General features: G+C 45.3%; 2 protein-coding genes across 7 annotated transcripts in view; both read right to left on the reverse strand.

The window, feature by feature from the left end:
- Window positions 1-16,336, reverse strand: part of AGBL4 (AGBL carboxypeptidase 4) — a 1,250,690-nt gene that overhangs the window by 197,515 nt on the left and 1,036,839 nt on the right. The window lies entirely within an intron of this gene.
- Window positions 3,873-16,336, reverse strand: part of BEND5 (BEN domain containing 5) — a 48,287-nt gene continuing 35,823 nt past the window's right edge. For all 4 annotated transcript variants that reach the window (XM_069477904.1, XM_069477900.1, XM_069477902.1 and 1 more), the window contains 2 exons: window positions 12,360-12,573; window positions 3,873-4,409 (listed from right to left, as the gene is read on the reverse strand). In XM_069477904.1, the coding sequence (XP_069334005.1) occupies window positions 4,252-4,409; window positions 12,360-12,573 (372 nt within the window). In that variant the 3' untranslated portion in view covers window positions 3,873-4,251. The remainder of the gene's footprint in view (window positions 4,410-12,359; window positions 12,574-16,336) is intronic.

The raw sequence follows: 16,336 nt of genomic DNA on the forward strand, positions 1-16,336 counted from the left end.
ATGTATCAAGAGTGATAAAAATGTCATTCCTTTTGACCCTGGTGAAACCACCTTAAGAAAACAATGAAAAATATAAAAAACACTATGCAACATAAAATGCCTCATCTGAGTTTTATTCATAAACAGTCTAAAAATCCAAAGAGGGACCAATGGGCCAGCTGGGTGGCAGGGGCTGGGGGCGGAGCTGGGCGAGGGGAGCTGGAGGCCCAGGGGTGAGGCTAGTCACCATGCACAGGGAAGAGCCCCAGGGCACCGAGAACTGCGGGACAAGCACGACAAATGTAGAGAGCCAAAGGTGGGTGTGAAAGCCAAGGCCACTTTGTAAGAGGTCAGCAGGTTACAGACCGGCCAGGAGCACACTCTGCTGAGGAATGAACAGGTGTAGCAAAAGAAGAAGAGAGAAGAGGAATACCAACGTTAACACTGATGACCATTTAGCCTCCCTTGTTTGGATACTTTAATTACATTTTCGGTCCCCCCAATAATCCCATTACTAGGTATTATTTCCTCCATTTTGCAGATGGTGTTAAGAAAGATGAAATAACTTGTCGCAAGTGAGGTGGTAAGTGCTGGAGTTGGGAACTGAACGCGAATGCATCTCCGTCCTAACGCAAGCTCATCCTACCACCACATTTGACGAAAGTGTGCGGTGAGGCCCTTCGTGAACTGGAGGACCTATGGGTTCGCCCCACTGTAAGCACCTGGGCCGCTGATCAGATGGTTTACTCAATTGTAGCCTTGTGTCAGTACACTTTGTGGATGTTGGAATTGATGCTTATAAATTTCACAAAATACAGGGAAACATGTTAAATGCAAAGGGAATGAAACAAGTCTGCTCATACACTATAAACCTAAGTAAGTAAAATACATATTTACACCTTTGAAAAAAGACTAGGTGAGATATAACACAAAGCTTTCAGCAGTGCAATTGGGAGGGTTTTCCCTATTTTTCTAAAAGTTTCTGTGGTTTTTATTTTTTATAATTACAAAAAAGTCGTAATTTAGAAATGCATATAAGAAACACACAAACACCTAACAGTTTACTGACACATTTTCCCCGGCTAGGAAATAAGCCAAGTCCCATCTTTCTGTTTCATCTGGTAACAGAGAACTTGTTGCCAGGGCTTCTGGAGACAAATGCCCAAACCTCACTGATTCAGGTCTTGCCAGCTCGGTATTGACTGTCCCCTCCTACACGACTCACTGGCCTGGCACAGGAATCCAAAGAATCTAAGTATACAAGTGAGGGACAAATCACTGATGCCTTGACAGAGTCACCTTCTGCATCGTGCCCAGCTAAACAGCATTTGGTGAGCATGAAGTGGAACTCCAAACAAGGTGTTAGGGCAAATCCTCAGTTATTTAAGAAGAAATTTAGTCTCAATTTCAAATATTCTTAGGCACTTTAGAAGGAACATCAGTTTTTTGGCTCATTTGTTTTTACATAGGAAACACTCCTATTCTTTCATTGCAGCAGGTCTTCTAATGAATTCTACGAAACTGGTAATTTTCAAAAGTGGTACTTGTGTTAAAATACACGTTCCCCGCCTTATCCCAGATCTAATGAATCAGGCTTTCAAAGTCAAAGCCCAGGAAATCTGTATTTTAAGCACCTCAGCCAATTTTTAAGATTGGGAAAGTTTGGGAAACACTCTACTATTAATACATAATAGGAATTTCAGTTTTGTATTCTGTATTTGAATGTAATAAAACTATGAATGCTTATAAACAGTATTATTATCCCCAGTCCCTCCAAATGGCCTGAATCAATCCATTGACCAATTACTTAGGTTGAGACTTCCCTAAACGTACCCTGAGATGACATGGCTAGATTCTAAGTTCAGACCATAAGTTTCCACTGTCTTTCAGGCAAGAGGTAAAGGGGCAGGTTCTGTGCAGACCTGGATTCTGACCCAGCTCCACTGCCGACAGTGCCAGGACCTTGGTCAAGAAATTATTTCATCTTCTCTGAGCCCATTTCTTCATCTGTGTGTAAAAATGATGGTCTTGACCTCGTATTAGAGTAACAGGGCACCAGGTACACAACAGGGGCTCAAAACCATCTCAGTCTAACTAGTGTGTGAAACCTCTTGATTCTGTATCAGAATCGGCTCTTATTAGCATGCTTCATTGGTGTACCCATTCCTGATTGCATTCTGCCTTATGTGCTAAAAATAACTAACATCTGCATGGGTCTTTGTGATTTATAGAACCTTTTCACAGATTTTATCTAGATTACTCTTCACAAGAACCCCGAGTTAGGGATCGTTATCTCCACATTAAAAGAAACAAGGCCCGGAGAGGTCAAGTGACCTGCCTGGAAGTGGTAAAGTCAGGATTTGAACCCAGATCCCACAATCTTTCCCAGCCCTGTTCTGTCTCTAACATAACATATATATTATACATTACATAAAACACTTTCACATATGTAATTAGCATTTTTATTGTAGATATTTCCATAACTATTTCCCCCACTAGCCTAAATGCACCTATATAGCAGGTACCTTACTGTATTAGTCTTTAAAGAGAAATGCAGATTTGGGTATTTGTGTCTTTGCTATGCTTAGGGAGAAAAAGAGACCATCTCAACGATGATGCTTACTTTTTTCTAGTTTCATGCAGTCCACACTATTCACGCCCAAGATGCACCGTGCCCTTAAATGAACATATCTTAACAAGGATTTATTGAATATCTACTGTCAGGAACTTTACTTATCTCATGAAATGAGTTAACCTATGTTAAACACTTACAAAAGTCCTGGCACATATTAAGTATCTATTATTATTATTAAATTACCCATACGCCCTGTGAGGTAGGCATTATTTTCCTCATTATGCTGATAAGGACTCTGAGAAGGTAAGTGATCAGTCCCAGACTGCTTATACTGCCAGTTTGTGGAGAGCCAGGAAATACCATAAAGGGAAATTCACATCTATATATCCTATTAGCAAGCATATAATATTTCACACTGCAAAGGATTTTATTTAGCAAAATAAAAGTTCTCAAAGTGGCAGCCACCTCCTCTACTTACTACCCCAGTGACCCTGAGCTTTTAGTTACAGACCACCAATTAATGGGTAAACCATTAGAGAAACCAAAGGCCGAAGCTTTCCAACCAATGACTAAAAGCCAATAATCAGAAATTGCCAACATTTATTGAGCACTTTATTATGTATGTTATTTCTGATTCTTGTAGCAACTCTGCAAGGTATGTACTATCTCCTTTTTATGGAATAGAAAACGGAAACTCAGAGAAGATGGGGTAAGCCCAAAGCAAGCAGAGAGCCAGGCTTGGAGTCCAGAAGCGTCAGCCCAAAGCCCTTGCCCCTTCCTAATACACCATGCACACTTCACAGGCATTGCAGAAAGCAAAGTGCAAATCAACAGGACGCTCGAATGTGGTTTGCCCAAATGTGTGCCAGGCACCTTAGAGATTCAGTAACTGAATAAAGAATGAGATAAAAATTATGTAACTTCAAAGAACACTTGAGATACAAGGTAGGATGAAAGAACTGATACCGGGCAACAATGTCTCTACTTCCTGAATATAACTTTATACCACATCTAACATTATCAACCCCTTCATTCCTTTACAAAGATTGATTCAAATTATCAGGGAAACTGAATCTCAGATCATCCTGAGTGACAAAGGTGATTGGCCCAAGATCTGGCCTTTGAAATCAGAGAAAGTAATCTTTTTCTTTTGAGATAGCCCTTCATATATGTAGATAGGGACCACATCTCTTATGAATTTTCTCTCTTTCAGCCTGAATGTTCTTCCCCTGAAAGGAGGGGCATTCCAGGCCTTATAGCACACTGGTCACCTCCACTGCACACATAATATTCCAGATAAATGAGGATAATGCTTGAGTACATTAAAGAATTAATGAAGCTTTATTATAGAACAAAATAGAGGAACAGAGATAGAAGTCCTTGAATGGTAAAAATATCAGTTCAAATCCCAGTCAGGTGATAGGCGACTCAGAGATCCCTTATACCCCTTTGAAAAGAGTGCTTTTCCCATCCCCAGAACAACACTGGCACTAGGCTGCTGCCTGGGTATCAGCAAATCCATCTGCCTTCTTTGGAGTGGGAAGTCCAAATTCAGAACAAGCCGCTGTCCTCAGAACCCGACTGGCTCCCAGCCCACATACCACCGTGCATGGTGGGGCCTGATTTGGACGGCACCATCGCTCGCATATCACACGCCACGCAAGGAAAACACGAAGGCTTTATGAAAAATCCAAAGTTTATTGCAAATTGTATTTTGCTTCCCTTCGTTCTTCATTTTTACAGGATTTATTGATATCCATGATTTTTTCACAGATGTACTTGTTGACTTTGGAGAGTCTCTGTGCAATTTCAGTTTCATCCACAGTTTCTTGTGCTATTCTGTCATACAAACACTCTAGACAGGGAGAAGAAACAAGAAGGCCAAGGATTAATGGTGAATTTGAGTACAAATCTTTTAAGGGGCGGGGGTAAAAGAAAATGTGCCTCCTGACATACTTCCCAAATACCAATTCACATATTTGGTATAGCTATATTTTTAAATTTGCATCATAAAAGGTACTTAGAAAAGAGTAAATATGTGCTGTAAATTGACACTATAAAAATGATTAAGTTTGAAATTAATTGATCACAACCAGTTACAGATTTCTTTATTCCTTCTCCACTCCCACTGCTTCAACTGATTAGCCTAAAATAAAAATAAGCAATGCTAAAACACCCACGTGCCCCCCACCCAGCTTAGCAGGACATCACTGTCCCTCTGAAACCCTTGTATGCCCCTCCCTAATCCTCTTCCCTCCTCTCCCTCACCAGGGGTAACTATTCTGAAGTTTTGCTTTGCTTTGCTTTTGGTGTTAACATATGTGCATATCCTTAAATAACATGTAGTTTATTTTTCCCTGTTTTCAACCTTTTTACCAATGTGCCTGTATTCTATATATTCTTTTGACTTGCTTTTTTCACTCAAATGTTATAGTTTTGAGATTTATCCGTGAAACATCCAGCTGTAGATCATTCCTTTTCACTGATGACTAGTGTTGTACTGTATGACTGTACCACAATTTGTTTATCCATTTTATTGTCCCTGGACACATGGTTGTGCAGTGACAAACACCCTGGCACATGTCTCCGGGGTACACATGTAGGAAATTCTCTAGTATCGGCCTAGGAATGGAACTGGCTGAATGTTAAGATGTGTGCATATTCAACATTACTAGGTGCTGCTTAGTGAATGGTTTTCCAAAGTGGGTGTGCTGGCTGACACTCCTGTCCAAGTACTGGTTATCCCGTTTCAACAGCACTTGACATTGTCACGTGATTAAGGTTTTGACAACCTGGTGGGTATGAAGTGGTGTCTCACTGTGGCGATTACTAATGAGGCTTAGGGGGGCCATTCTCTTACTGAGTCTACCATTTGCTGTGAGGAAGCCAAGAGCCAGCCCCAGACAAGGCCTGGCTGGCGCCTGATTTCAGCTGACTTCCTGGGGACCTGGTGCCAGTCACTGTCCCAGATTCCTCAGCTCATAAACAGGGATGACAAACCACAGAGTATCTTCTTACAGGCTGCCAGGAGGCATGTTGGATAAACAGGTCGCCAGCCTTTTTCAAACTGTCAGGAATACTACACCACACTGCACGGGGTTGTTCCAGGTATTTTATTATATACAACTATTGATTCCCAGGGCCTAGCACAGTGCTTGGCACAGGGACAAGATTAAGTAAATATATGTTAAATGAGTGAATGAATAAATGCTTTTTGAGGGAAACCTGAGGGAACACAAACATTCTGGACATAAGAGGACTAGGGTGTGGGAGGGGAATGTGCCACCAGCTGTGTATCATGGGTGAAAACTTTAAGTTCTTTGAGCCCGAGTTTCCTCCCCTAAACAGGAATGACAATCCCATCTTGAAGAATTGCTATGGAGAATAAGCAAAATCTCATCTTTACTAAGACAGCCCAGAGCAGGCAATCCTCTCAGAGAGGCAGAATGTCAACACTGGAAGGGCTTATGAGGACTAACTTGTGCTAACTCCTCCACTTACGTATGAGAAGACGAGAGGCCCAGAGGAGTGGAGTGAGCATAGGGCAGAATCCACAGCTGCCTCCCCACACTCAGAGCCCTTCCCTGGGCACGGAACTAGCCAGCCGTCCTCCTGTTGCTGTGCCTGCTGCAGGTGCACGTGCTCTGAGCTTGTTTCTCTGGGGCACCCTTTATTCCCCACTGAGAAGGGCTTTGTACAGGGAAGCCTTTAAAAGCTTTTACTTGACCCCCACTGCTTCCTGACTACTCCCAAGTCTGATTAATCCTTACGTCATCTTGCCTTGGCCTTTCCGTAAGGACTGAGAGACAAGAAGGTAGAGGGCCCTGTCTCTCCAGCCCCACCTCTGCGATGTTCACCTGCAATTCCCTCTTCATTCGAAGCTGCTCCACACATCAGTGTCTTTTCTCATCTCTGCCCAGAATACCTGGAATCCCCCTTCACCTGCCTAAATCCCACCCATTCTTCCAGATTCAGCCTTCTTGGAACCTACCTGACTGAGTTAGAGACCCCACTCTACCTACAACTCCGTGCTCCCACACCTGCGGGGTTTTTCTCTCTGCTGAAGCACTGACTGCAGTCTAATAGAACTGTAACCACACAGTCTCCCTCCACAAACTGGGATGCTTGGGCTTCCCTCTCCAGCCCTGGGCCAGGAAAAAGCAAACAGGCACAGTGACTTTGCTGGAACCTGAACCAAATGAGGGAGATGGCCTGTGATGAGAACTGCTTAGAAGTTCAGGGGTTCAAGTCTGGCTCCAACCGTAGATGCTGTGCAACATCTAGGGGGAACCTCTCTGGGCCTCAGTTTCACTATCTCTCCAGGGTGTCAGACGAGATAATCTAAGGAGATCCTTCCAGATCTAAGTCTAGCTGTCTGCAAGGTAATAATGGCAGGTAAAGAGGCAAAGGAGAGAAGAGAAAGGCAGGAGAGTGGCTGTGGTGGCCCTTAGCAGCCCTGGCAGGAGCCCTGGCAGGAGCCCTAGCACAAAGAGAAAGGTGCAAATGGAGGAAGGTTTTCAGAGGGGCCCCCGCAGAATTCCAATCATTCTCATTTCCTAGGGGCAACGGCACTGAAAGGCTTCTCAGGTTGATTAAAAGGCTTTCGGTAGACTCTAGATATTAATCACCTGCAGTTGCTGGGAATGTCTCCCTCTGCGAGGGAGCATTTGAGATTATTGCTTAATTAACAAGGTTTATAACAGCGCTAATGTGTCCTATTAAAAAAGTTATAAAAATTAACCAGAACGCAATGCTGAGGCTCATTTAGAAAACTCAGACACTCTGCAAAAGGTCATTTGACCTTAATAGGTTTTACTGTCATTCTGGAGCTTGTCATTAGAGCAAGACTCTGCTCGAGCTCTCCTGCTTTCATCTTTCTAAAGCAGTGTCAGCATTCACCCCATCCTTCTGCTGTCTGGTAAGGAATGATTTTAAAATCAAAGAGAAGAGAAAATCCTCATCAACTCTGTGAGTGTAAAGGCTTTTGCCATTTTTATGTGGCAAATGTGACTAAATGTGATAAAATAAGACAAAATAAATACAAACAATCTCAATCTAGCAGACAGCTTGCACGGGAAGAACCATCCAAATGCAATCTGGAATAGCTCAAATAATTAGGCTAAAAACAATGATTGTATGATGGGATGGGAGACAGACTTGAAACCTGCCTGTTGTAGTAAAAGAGTAATAATCAACATTGTATTTCAGTAAGACAAGAAAACTCTGGTGACAGCAGGAAGCCTGAAACCCCAGTTCAGCTTGGCTCTGTCTCTAATCAATTGTATGGCCTTGGGCAAGTCAATTTCCTTCTTACTCACTGACACGGTGAGCATTTATAGGCTCCAAGGGGTACGTGGACAAGGCTCCTAGGAGGCAAAGATACAGTAAGAAGTGAACTGAGGTGGGCACTAGGTGCTCTGGGACATGTGACAGAAGCACCCACCCACGCAGAGAGGTCAGGGACGGCTTCCTGAAGGAAGGTCCCCTAAGCAGATCTGAGGTGGAAAGTAGGCAGTGTGACCTATGTTCCAGGCACTGTGAATAGCATCTCCCCAACGTGAGAGGGAACAAGGCTTATTCAGGGAATACAGGAGTTCATCGTGGTAATAACTAAGAGTTCAAGGGTAACACTGCTGAAAAATAATGCTGGAGATATAGCCAGGGGCCGGATTATGAAGGTGCTTTTATGGCATGTTAAGAAGCTTAGCTGTTAATAATGAGCACTATGAACTGGCTGTGACTGGGGTGGTGGTAAAAGGATCACATCTGGCTTCTGAATGATCACTCTGGTTCCATAATGGAGAGAGGAGTCTGGAAGCTGCTGGAGTAATGGAGGGGAGAAATGATGTGGCCTGGGTTATGAGAGGGGGGGACGGTGGCTATGGAGAGAAGCAGATGGTTTAAGAGGTATTTGGGGGCTGAACAGTGAGGCAGGCAGAGGAGTCAAGGGTGAGGTCTGGATCCTGGCCTGGTGGTACCATTCACCAAGACAGGGAACATATGGGAGGCGGGAGGCTTTGTGGAGAAGGAGGAGGAGACAGCAGTTTTGCCAGCGTCATGTGGACATCCACGAAGAGATGACTACTGGGCACTTGGACATATGGATCAGGAACTCAGAAGTATGAACTGAGGTCAAACATAGATTTGGGAATCCTCATTCATTGATTCAACAAGTATTTATTGAGCTCTTACTATGGGCTAGCCCTGAATAAAATGCTCGTGAAGTTTATATTCTAATGGAGGTTGGGCAGAGAAAGACAATTATTGAGGAAACAAGTAAAAAAGAAAGGCTATGCAGAGGCTTTAAGCAGGGTGGAATGGAGAGGCTATTTTAGACTGGGTGACTGGGAGGCATCTCTAAGTGACAGGGAGGCAGGGTGGGAAGATCAGGAAGGGCACTGCCAGCAGTGGAACAGGAAGGAGCTGGAGGAAGGCCTCTGTGGCTACAGCAGGGGGCAAGCGGGAAGTGTGGTGTGAGACAAGGTCAGAGGGGTCACCGAGGCCAGATCACCAGGCATCAGCCAAGTGAGGAGTGCAGATTTGAATCCAGAGCCCAGAGCCTGCTGACGGCAATGGCAACGATGGGAGGCGAGGAGATCTGCCAAGGAATGCTTGGCAGGACGAGAGAGAAGTGGGTTGAAAACGGAGAGGCATTACCAGGGACACAGTGAGCATGGAGAAGTCTCTCGAGAAGCCTGGATGTGAAGGAAGAGAGACGCCGCAGCAGCTGGGTGACGTAAGTGCCCTCAAAGGAGTGTTTGCTTTTGTATGAAATGAGTAATCAAGGCATATTTAAACCTTGTGGAGAAGAAATCAGTAGAACAGGGGCATAATTGGAGCAACAAAGTATTTAGGCAGGCAGGTGGACTGGGATCTAGGGCCCAGCTGGAGAGAATTACCAGCACCAAGTAAGAAAAAGAAACTCTTCTTTTGCGACATGAAAAACAGGGGCATAGAGTTAAGTCTGTAGGTGTGGTGGTGTTGAAATTACCTTTCTCTGTGACGGAAGAGACAAGGCCATCTTTTCAGAAAGATATAGGTATGGAGCGGACTACCACGTTTGGAGACAAAGCAGAGAAATTTAAAAAGAGATTGGAAAGTGGGGGAGTAGACCAGGGTGGGAAACTCAGAGGATGCGGCAGATGATCTAGGTCCCAGCTGGGGCTGAGGACAGCGAGTGTGTAACGGCCCCGGCCACGCAGCTGAGGCGTATTCTTCCCGACTGTTTCGCTGCTACGGTCCTCAGCAGCCCTGACCATCTTGAGAGGTAAGTTTTCAGCAAAGGGAACTGAGACATGGAGAGAAAAGGTGATTTACAAGAACTCACACTAATGGTCAGTCAGGGGATCAGCTTGTGGGCCTCAGTGTTTCTTTTGCTCAATGCTCATTTACTGAGTTCCTGCTGTGTGCCAGGCCCTGTGCTAGGCAACGAGGACACAGAGACGAATCAGATATGGTCCCCAGGGCCGAGGCAGACACACAGCAGATGATTTTCTATCACATGACAATGGTAGGGATAGCCAGTTATGGGAAGGTACCCAGGACCTGCTGAGTCACATTCTAACAAGTGTCGCAGAATTAGAGGTCGGCCACCTAGCAGGCAAGGCAAGGTTTCATCCCTGGGAGAGCCTCTTTCTCAGGGCAACCTCCTGAATCAGGCTTTACCATTTCAGACAGCAGCCAGACTGAAGGCTACCTCTGATTATCTAAAAATAAGTGGCTGGCTAAATCAATTAATCACGAGCCAGCCGGGCAAGGGAGGCAGCTGTGTTACAGCAGAAGAAGCCCCAGCCCAGAGTAAGGGGGTGTGGTTTTGAATCCAGGCTCTGAAATCTGTAGCCGTGACCTCAGGCTCGTTGCTTAATTTCTCTGTGTCCTGTCACCTCCAAAATATATCCTCAACCTGGCCAATTTTCTCCACTTCCCCTGCTGTACCCTTAGTCTATGGCAGTGGCATCTGTCCCTGAGAGCCCTGCATCAGCTTTCTAACTAATCTCCCACGTGGTCACCCACGACTGAAAGAACTCCATTGCCTTTCTACTGCAAGTAGAGTAAATCTGAGCTGTTTACCGTGGCCTTCCGGCTCTATAAGACTGGCTCTTGCCCCTCTCCCTGACCTCACTCTCCCCTCCTCTACACCCCAGCCACAGGGACTTCTCCACTCCTTTAGCACGCTGGCCTTTGCACCTGCTGCTTATTCCGCCTGATTCGCCACCCCTCAGACCTCAGACAGGGCTGCCTCTTCCACACCCAGCTTGCAGCTCAAACGTCACCTCCTCAAACTGACCTTCTCCAACCACCCCAGCTGGTGCCAGCTAGTGCAGTCCTCTTTGTCCTACCACATCATGTAAGGAAGCTCATGGTATCTGGAACTACCTGACTTGTTCTTGGACATATTTGTTGTCTTCCCCCAGAACCTGCCATGGGGCCTCCTCAAAATCTGTGTGTTGACTGACCAAGTCTTACTTTCCTCATGAAAATATGGCAGACCTGGACGCTTAGAAAACAGTGGTTTATGAGCACAGATCCCAAAGCCAGCCTGCTGGCTTGGACTCCTGGCTCTATTCCTATGAGCTGTAAGACCTGGTCAAGTTGCTTAGCATCTCTGTGTCTCAGTTTCTTCATTTGTAAAACAGGAATAATAATAGTCGCCAACAGTAGGGTTATAATGAGGATAAGGAGTTAATCTATGTAGAAGTGTTTTTAAAAAGAGAACCATTAAAAAAAAAACAGTATCTGAAACATAGTAAGTGCAGAAAATAATCAGCAACTAATATATTCTCTTTGCTCCTTCTACACTACTGTCTGTCTCTATAGTTTGTATTTCTGTACAGTAACTAGTTGTTTTTGTGTTCGTCCTCCCCAAGGAACTGCGAGCTCCTTGCAGGTGGAGACTGTGTCTTATCCCTCTTTGTGTCCTCCATGCCCAGCAGAGGGCCTGGCAAAGAATGATGGATGGAGAGAGGGTGGGAGAGAGGGAGGGAAGAAAGAAGAAAGTGAGAAGAGAGAGAAAAGAGAGGAAGAGGGAAGGAGAGAAAAGAAAGGAAGAAAAACAGAGGGAAGGAGGGGAGGAAGGGAGGAGGAAGGAAGAAAGGGAGGGAGGCTGGGCAGGAAGGAAGGAGGGGAGAGAAGGAGGGAGAGGAGGAAAGCAGGCAGGCAGATCACGGAGTCCAGGATTACAGACTTATCTCTAGGGAGACAAATGACTCCCGTCTCTTTGCCTCCCCTCCAACTCCTCCCAAACACCAGACAGTCCAGTGACCATCAGCTAGTCTTTGTCTCATTAGCTGCTTCAAGCGCAATGCTAGAACCACCAAGAACTGTGTCCGCCAGCCTCGACCTTCACTGCTCTCTGCACACAGCAGTGCTCCTATCCCATCTCCTGTCCCATCTTCACGCCTTTGTCCAAGGTGCTTCTGCCTCCTGCAGTACCTCTGCATACACACCTGTCTCCACATCAGACGTGTCCTTCAAGGCCCAGTCAGTGACCCCTGTCCCAGGAATTCTTCCTTGATCTTCTAGCTAAGGGTATTTATTCTCCCCGCCTGAGAAGCCTGTTAGCATGTCATCTGTCCCTCTCTCATGCCAGTTCCCTGAACTGTACTTGTGTCCAAAGCTCATTTGACCTGTTAAATGTGGGCTCTTCTAGGACATCTGGGATACCTGCTCCTGTGTCCCCTGCCCAGTCCAGGGCCTGGTATGCAGAGGCTGCAGTAAGTGTTTGTGGAACTGAATTGTGCCTAATACATGCTTGACGGAGTAAAGGACAGGCTCTCAGCCAGTGTGTTTCCACTCAGTGACCTACCTCTGACGATGCTGAGTTTGTGAGGCGAGAGGGGTGGCTTAGGGACTGCATCTTTCTTTTTTTTTGTGGCGACTCCTGTGACACTTCTGTTTTTCAGAACATCTGTTCCCCAAATCATGACTGCCAAGTTCTTTGTGTACTTGGAATCTCCTTGGGTTACTTGTAGCTGGTGCCATTTCTCCTCATCAACCCAAATCCCGCTTCCCAGATGGACCTGAAAGGGATAAGAATACCAGCACCTGTTTAGTGCGACAGGAGGGCAGTGGGAGGCTTCTCTTGTCCTTTAAAAAGCACTGCTGCACAACGGCAAGGGTAATACCACAAATACTCAATCCACTCTCTTTAGGGTAAAGATAGTCGCTATCATTTCCTGAATACCTGTCATGTGCCAGGCCTTATTCTAGTGCTTTAGAGTCACCATCTCAAATCTTCGTGGCAACACTTTTTTCATTTCAGATGAAACAACCAGGTTCAGAAAGGCGAGGTGACTTGCTGAAAGTCACTCAACTAGTAAGGGATAGAGCTGGGATTCTAAACTATACTCATGTTATCACAAGGCTGCTCAGAGCCTGACTGAATCTCGGGACACACTGCTTAACTCCTTTCCGTGTTATGCTATGGAAAGACCTGCCTCCCTTTGCTGTGAACATTCTAGGACATAGATCCTCCTAGCACAGTGGTTCTCAGCCTTGGCTGTACGCAGGGGTCACTGTAGGGCAGGGAGCTATAAAAATTGCTGGTGCTCAATGATCTAGGTGCGGCCTAGGCATTAGGATGGTTTAAAGCCCCCTAGATAATTCCAACCTTCAGCTACGTTTAAAACCCCCTGCCAGCTGGAGTGAGGGGAGCAGCTGCCCTGCTGATCAGAGTGTAGCTGTGCAAGTCCTTTCCCACCTCTGAGCTTCAGTTTCCCTATCTGTGAAGCGGGAGAGCTGGATTTCCTTCTGGCTCAAAATACCTGTGATTTTAACAAATTAAACACAACCACAATGCACCCATTTGATTCTGACAGCACACAGAACAGAACACAATCTTATGCTCCCTGTAAGGGAAGCAGTCAGAAAGTTTCACTGCAGAGCCAATAAATGCAAAAGATCCAGAATGTTCTAGCAATAAGCCACAAGCTTTTAAATTTGTTTTCTTTTCTGGCTCTTATAACAACTTGCAAACCATTTACTAACATTAATCATTAAAAAATAGTTTTGACTTTGACATTGCCATGTATATTGTGCTTCTGCTGAGTCTATGAAGGGAGGAAATAGCCTCTGTGGGGACAGAAGGGAGGCAGCTGCTAATGAGCTAAACTTTCTAAGGAGCATGAGAAGGCTCTGCCAAAGGTCCTTGTTTTCAGAGAGACCTGCAGGTCACCAATACTGCACGGGCAGGAGACATCTTGGGAGAGGTCCTGGGCTGAGAGACCACACACTCCCAAACTGGTGGCAGACTGGCAAGACCCATCGTTCAAAAGACAATTAAAGATCTTTCTACGTAAGCTTGGCGTAGGAAGGAGGGTGGGCACACGCATATAGGCAGACAGGTCAGCCAGCAACACTTCTTGCCACAGCAATTACTGAGGTTTTCCAACTATCAAAAAGAAAAAAATATAGCAAAACAGCCCACCCACGAATGTTAGTCAGTAAACAATCCACCTGCCACGTCTGACTTCACCTCCTTTTGCTCAAAAGATCACTCAGACCGCTGCAGGCAATCAGATAACCAGCTCCACCTGGCCTCTCTGTGCTGTAAACTTCAGTACCACAAATCTGTTCGTGTGGCTCAGGAGAGATAAGCAACCCTGCTGTGAGACGTGCTCCCTGGGCCGACTAGGCAACGCTGACCCCAAGGGCAAGTCTGGCCTTTTCTCTGCAGTCTGAACCGCAGGTGGGCAGTCTGTGTGCCAGATTGGCCACGCTGAGGACAAGTCCCCTGCTGCTGCCTGTTGGACCCTGTGTCACCTCCCTTGATGACACTCTGGAGCCACCCACACATGCCTCCTGAAATAGGGGGAAAACAAGAAATTTTGAATTAGATTAAATTTGGAATCAAAAAATCTTAGAGATGGAAGACAACTTCAGTTTTTCAGAGATCTCTGCAGTTTTTTACCCTGGACTTTACTTTCCTATGATCTTTTAATGTATTATTCTTAAAAGGGAGATGACAGTCATTTTAGCCAATGTTCTATAAGAGAAAGGGGATGCTAATATTTTTTGAGTACCTATAATGGAACTAGGTATTGTACACTTGATTTGTTTAATCCTCATAATGACCTTAAGAGATGGAAACAGGTAGACATTATTATTCCCATTTTACAGATGTGAACAGAGATTCAGCGGGACTAAATTACTTTGCCTAAGACACATAATCAGTAAATTTTGGAATCAAGATTCAAACTCAAATCTGTGTGATCCTGAAGCTGCTGCTGTCCCAGGCTTCCCTGCAGCCCCCTGTGTCCTGGTGGTGCCGATGTGGCTGAAACACGGCAGAGTTCTCCTCTGCAACCGCTGGGCCACTCCTGCGCCAGCCTCCAGCGCAGTTCCCCACAGCACACGGGGAACCAGGACAACAGCCAGGGACTGGCCTTCCTGCTTCCAGGCCCTGCTCCCTCCAACCCGCCCTGTAAGCACCGACAGATTAATTTTCCTAAAACGCCTCTTTCCTTCTTTGACTAGATCACTTCTGTGGTCTTTCAACTCTGTTTTCATGTCAACGCTCTGGAATTTCGGATGGCTCTCTGTTTTCTGTCACATCTAATCCTCAGCCTGGCTTTAAAGGTCCAGTAGAATCCATTCCATCTATTAACCTTTATTCCCCTCCTATGTTCATCACTCTACAAAGCTCCTGCACTCATTCATTTCTTTCTACTTCCACTGTGCTGTAACACAAAAAGGATGGGATCTGGAGCCACCAGCCCTAGGTATAAATTCCTGCTCTTCTACCCACTAGCTGGTTAACTTGGGCAGGTAACTTTCCTTCTCTGAGCCTTACTTTTCTCAGCTGTGCAGTAGGCAGATCATTACCTAATTCACAGAGCTGCCTTGGGGATTAAATGAGAAAAGATGAATAAAATGTTAGAACAGCACACACTCAGTAACTGTGCCATCCTTCGTCTCCTTTCTCCTCCCCGTGTCTCTGCTCATGTCATTCCCCTGCCCAGGGATGAATGCTTCCCCTTATGTTAAGCCTGCTAATCTTTCAAGTCCCAGTCTAAAATCCAGGAAACACTCCTTAATTATTCCAGGGCTAAGTTCTATCCTTTCTGAATTTCTAGACCACTTAGGGCCTTTACTACCTGATTCAGCCCTTCACAGTATATTTGGTGGGGAGGTTCAAAGTGATAAGGACTAGTCTGAACACAAAGCAGCAGGAAGCTGACAGGCATATTTAATGTCTTTATGGCACTAGTTTTTAGTTCTGGTGAGCTGCTGTTCCTTGGAAAAGAAAATATTTTCTGACATTCGCTCGAGTAAAAGGCCAACTTTATAGCACAGAAAGAAATGGCCCTGTGTAAGAATAATTGCAGATATATTCTGGGGCATTTGAGATAAGGGCCCCTGAGGTCAGCAAAGCTCAAGGTCACCTGGCACAATACACAGCTTTCAGGGATGCAGCAGAATAGACTGAGGAGAGCACCAGCCCGAGAACCAGATCTGGCTTCCAGTTCCTGCCTGCCTCTAACCTGCTGTGTAACTGTAGACAGTCCCTTCTCTGGACGTGTTTCTCCATCCATACTATGTCTAAATTAGACGATTTAAACTTTAATGGTCTTTCCAGCTTTATGATTCAATGAGTTTGTGAAATAAAACATCTTAGACAAAGAAAAGCCATGCCCTTTATCAGAATCAAGTAACTTGTATGGCAAGCCCTGTCTATGTAAATCACAGTACACTGTTTGGCCAAAATGTTAGTGTTATGTGTCAGGGAGGTTATTAAAAATATGGCACCTGGAAGGATGGGATTGATCAAAATATATCTTTGTG

This window comes from Eulemur rufifrons, chromosome 8 (assembly GCF_041146395.1).
Source record: "Eulemur rufifrons isolate Redbay chromosome 8, OSU_ERuf_1, whole genome shotgun sequence".
Lineage (NCBI taxonomy): Eukaryota > Metazoa > Chordata > Mammalia > Primates > Lemuridae > Eulemur > Eulemur rufifrons.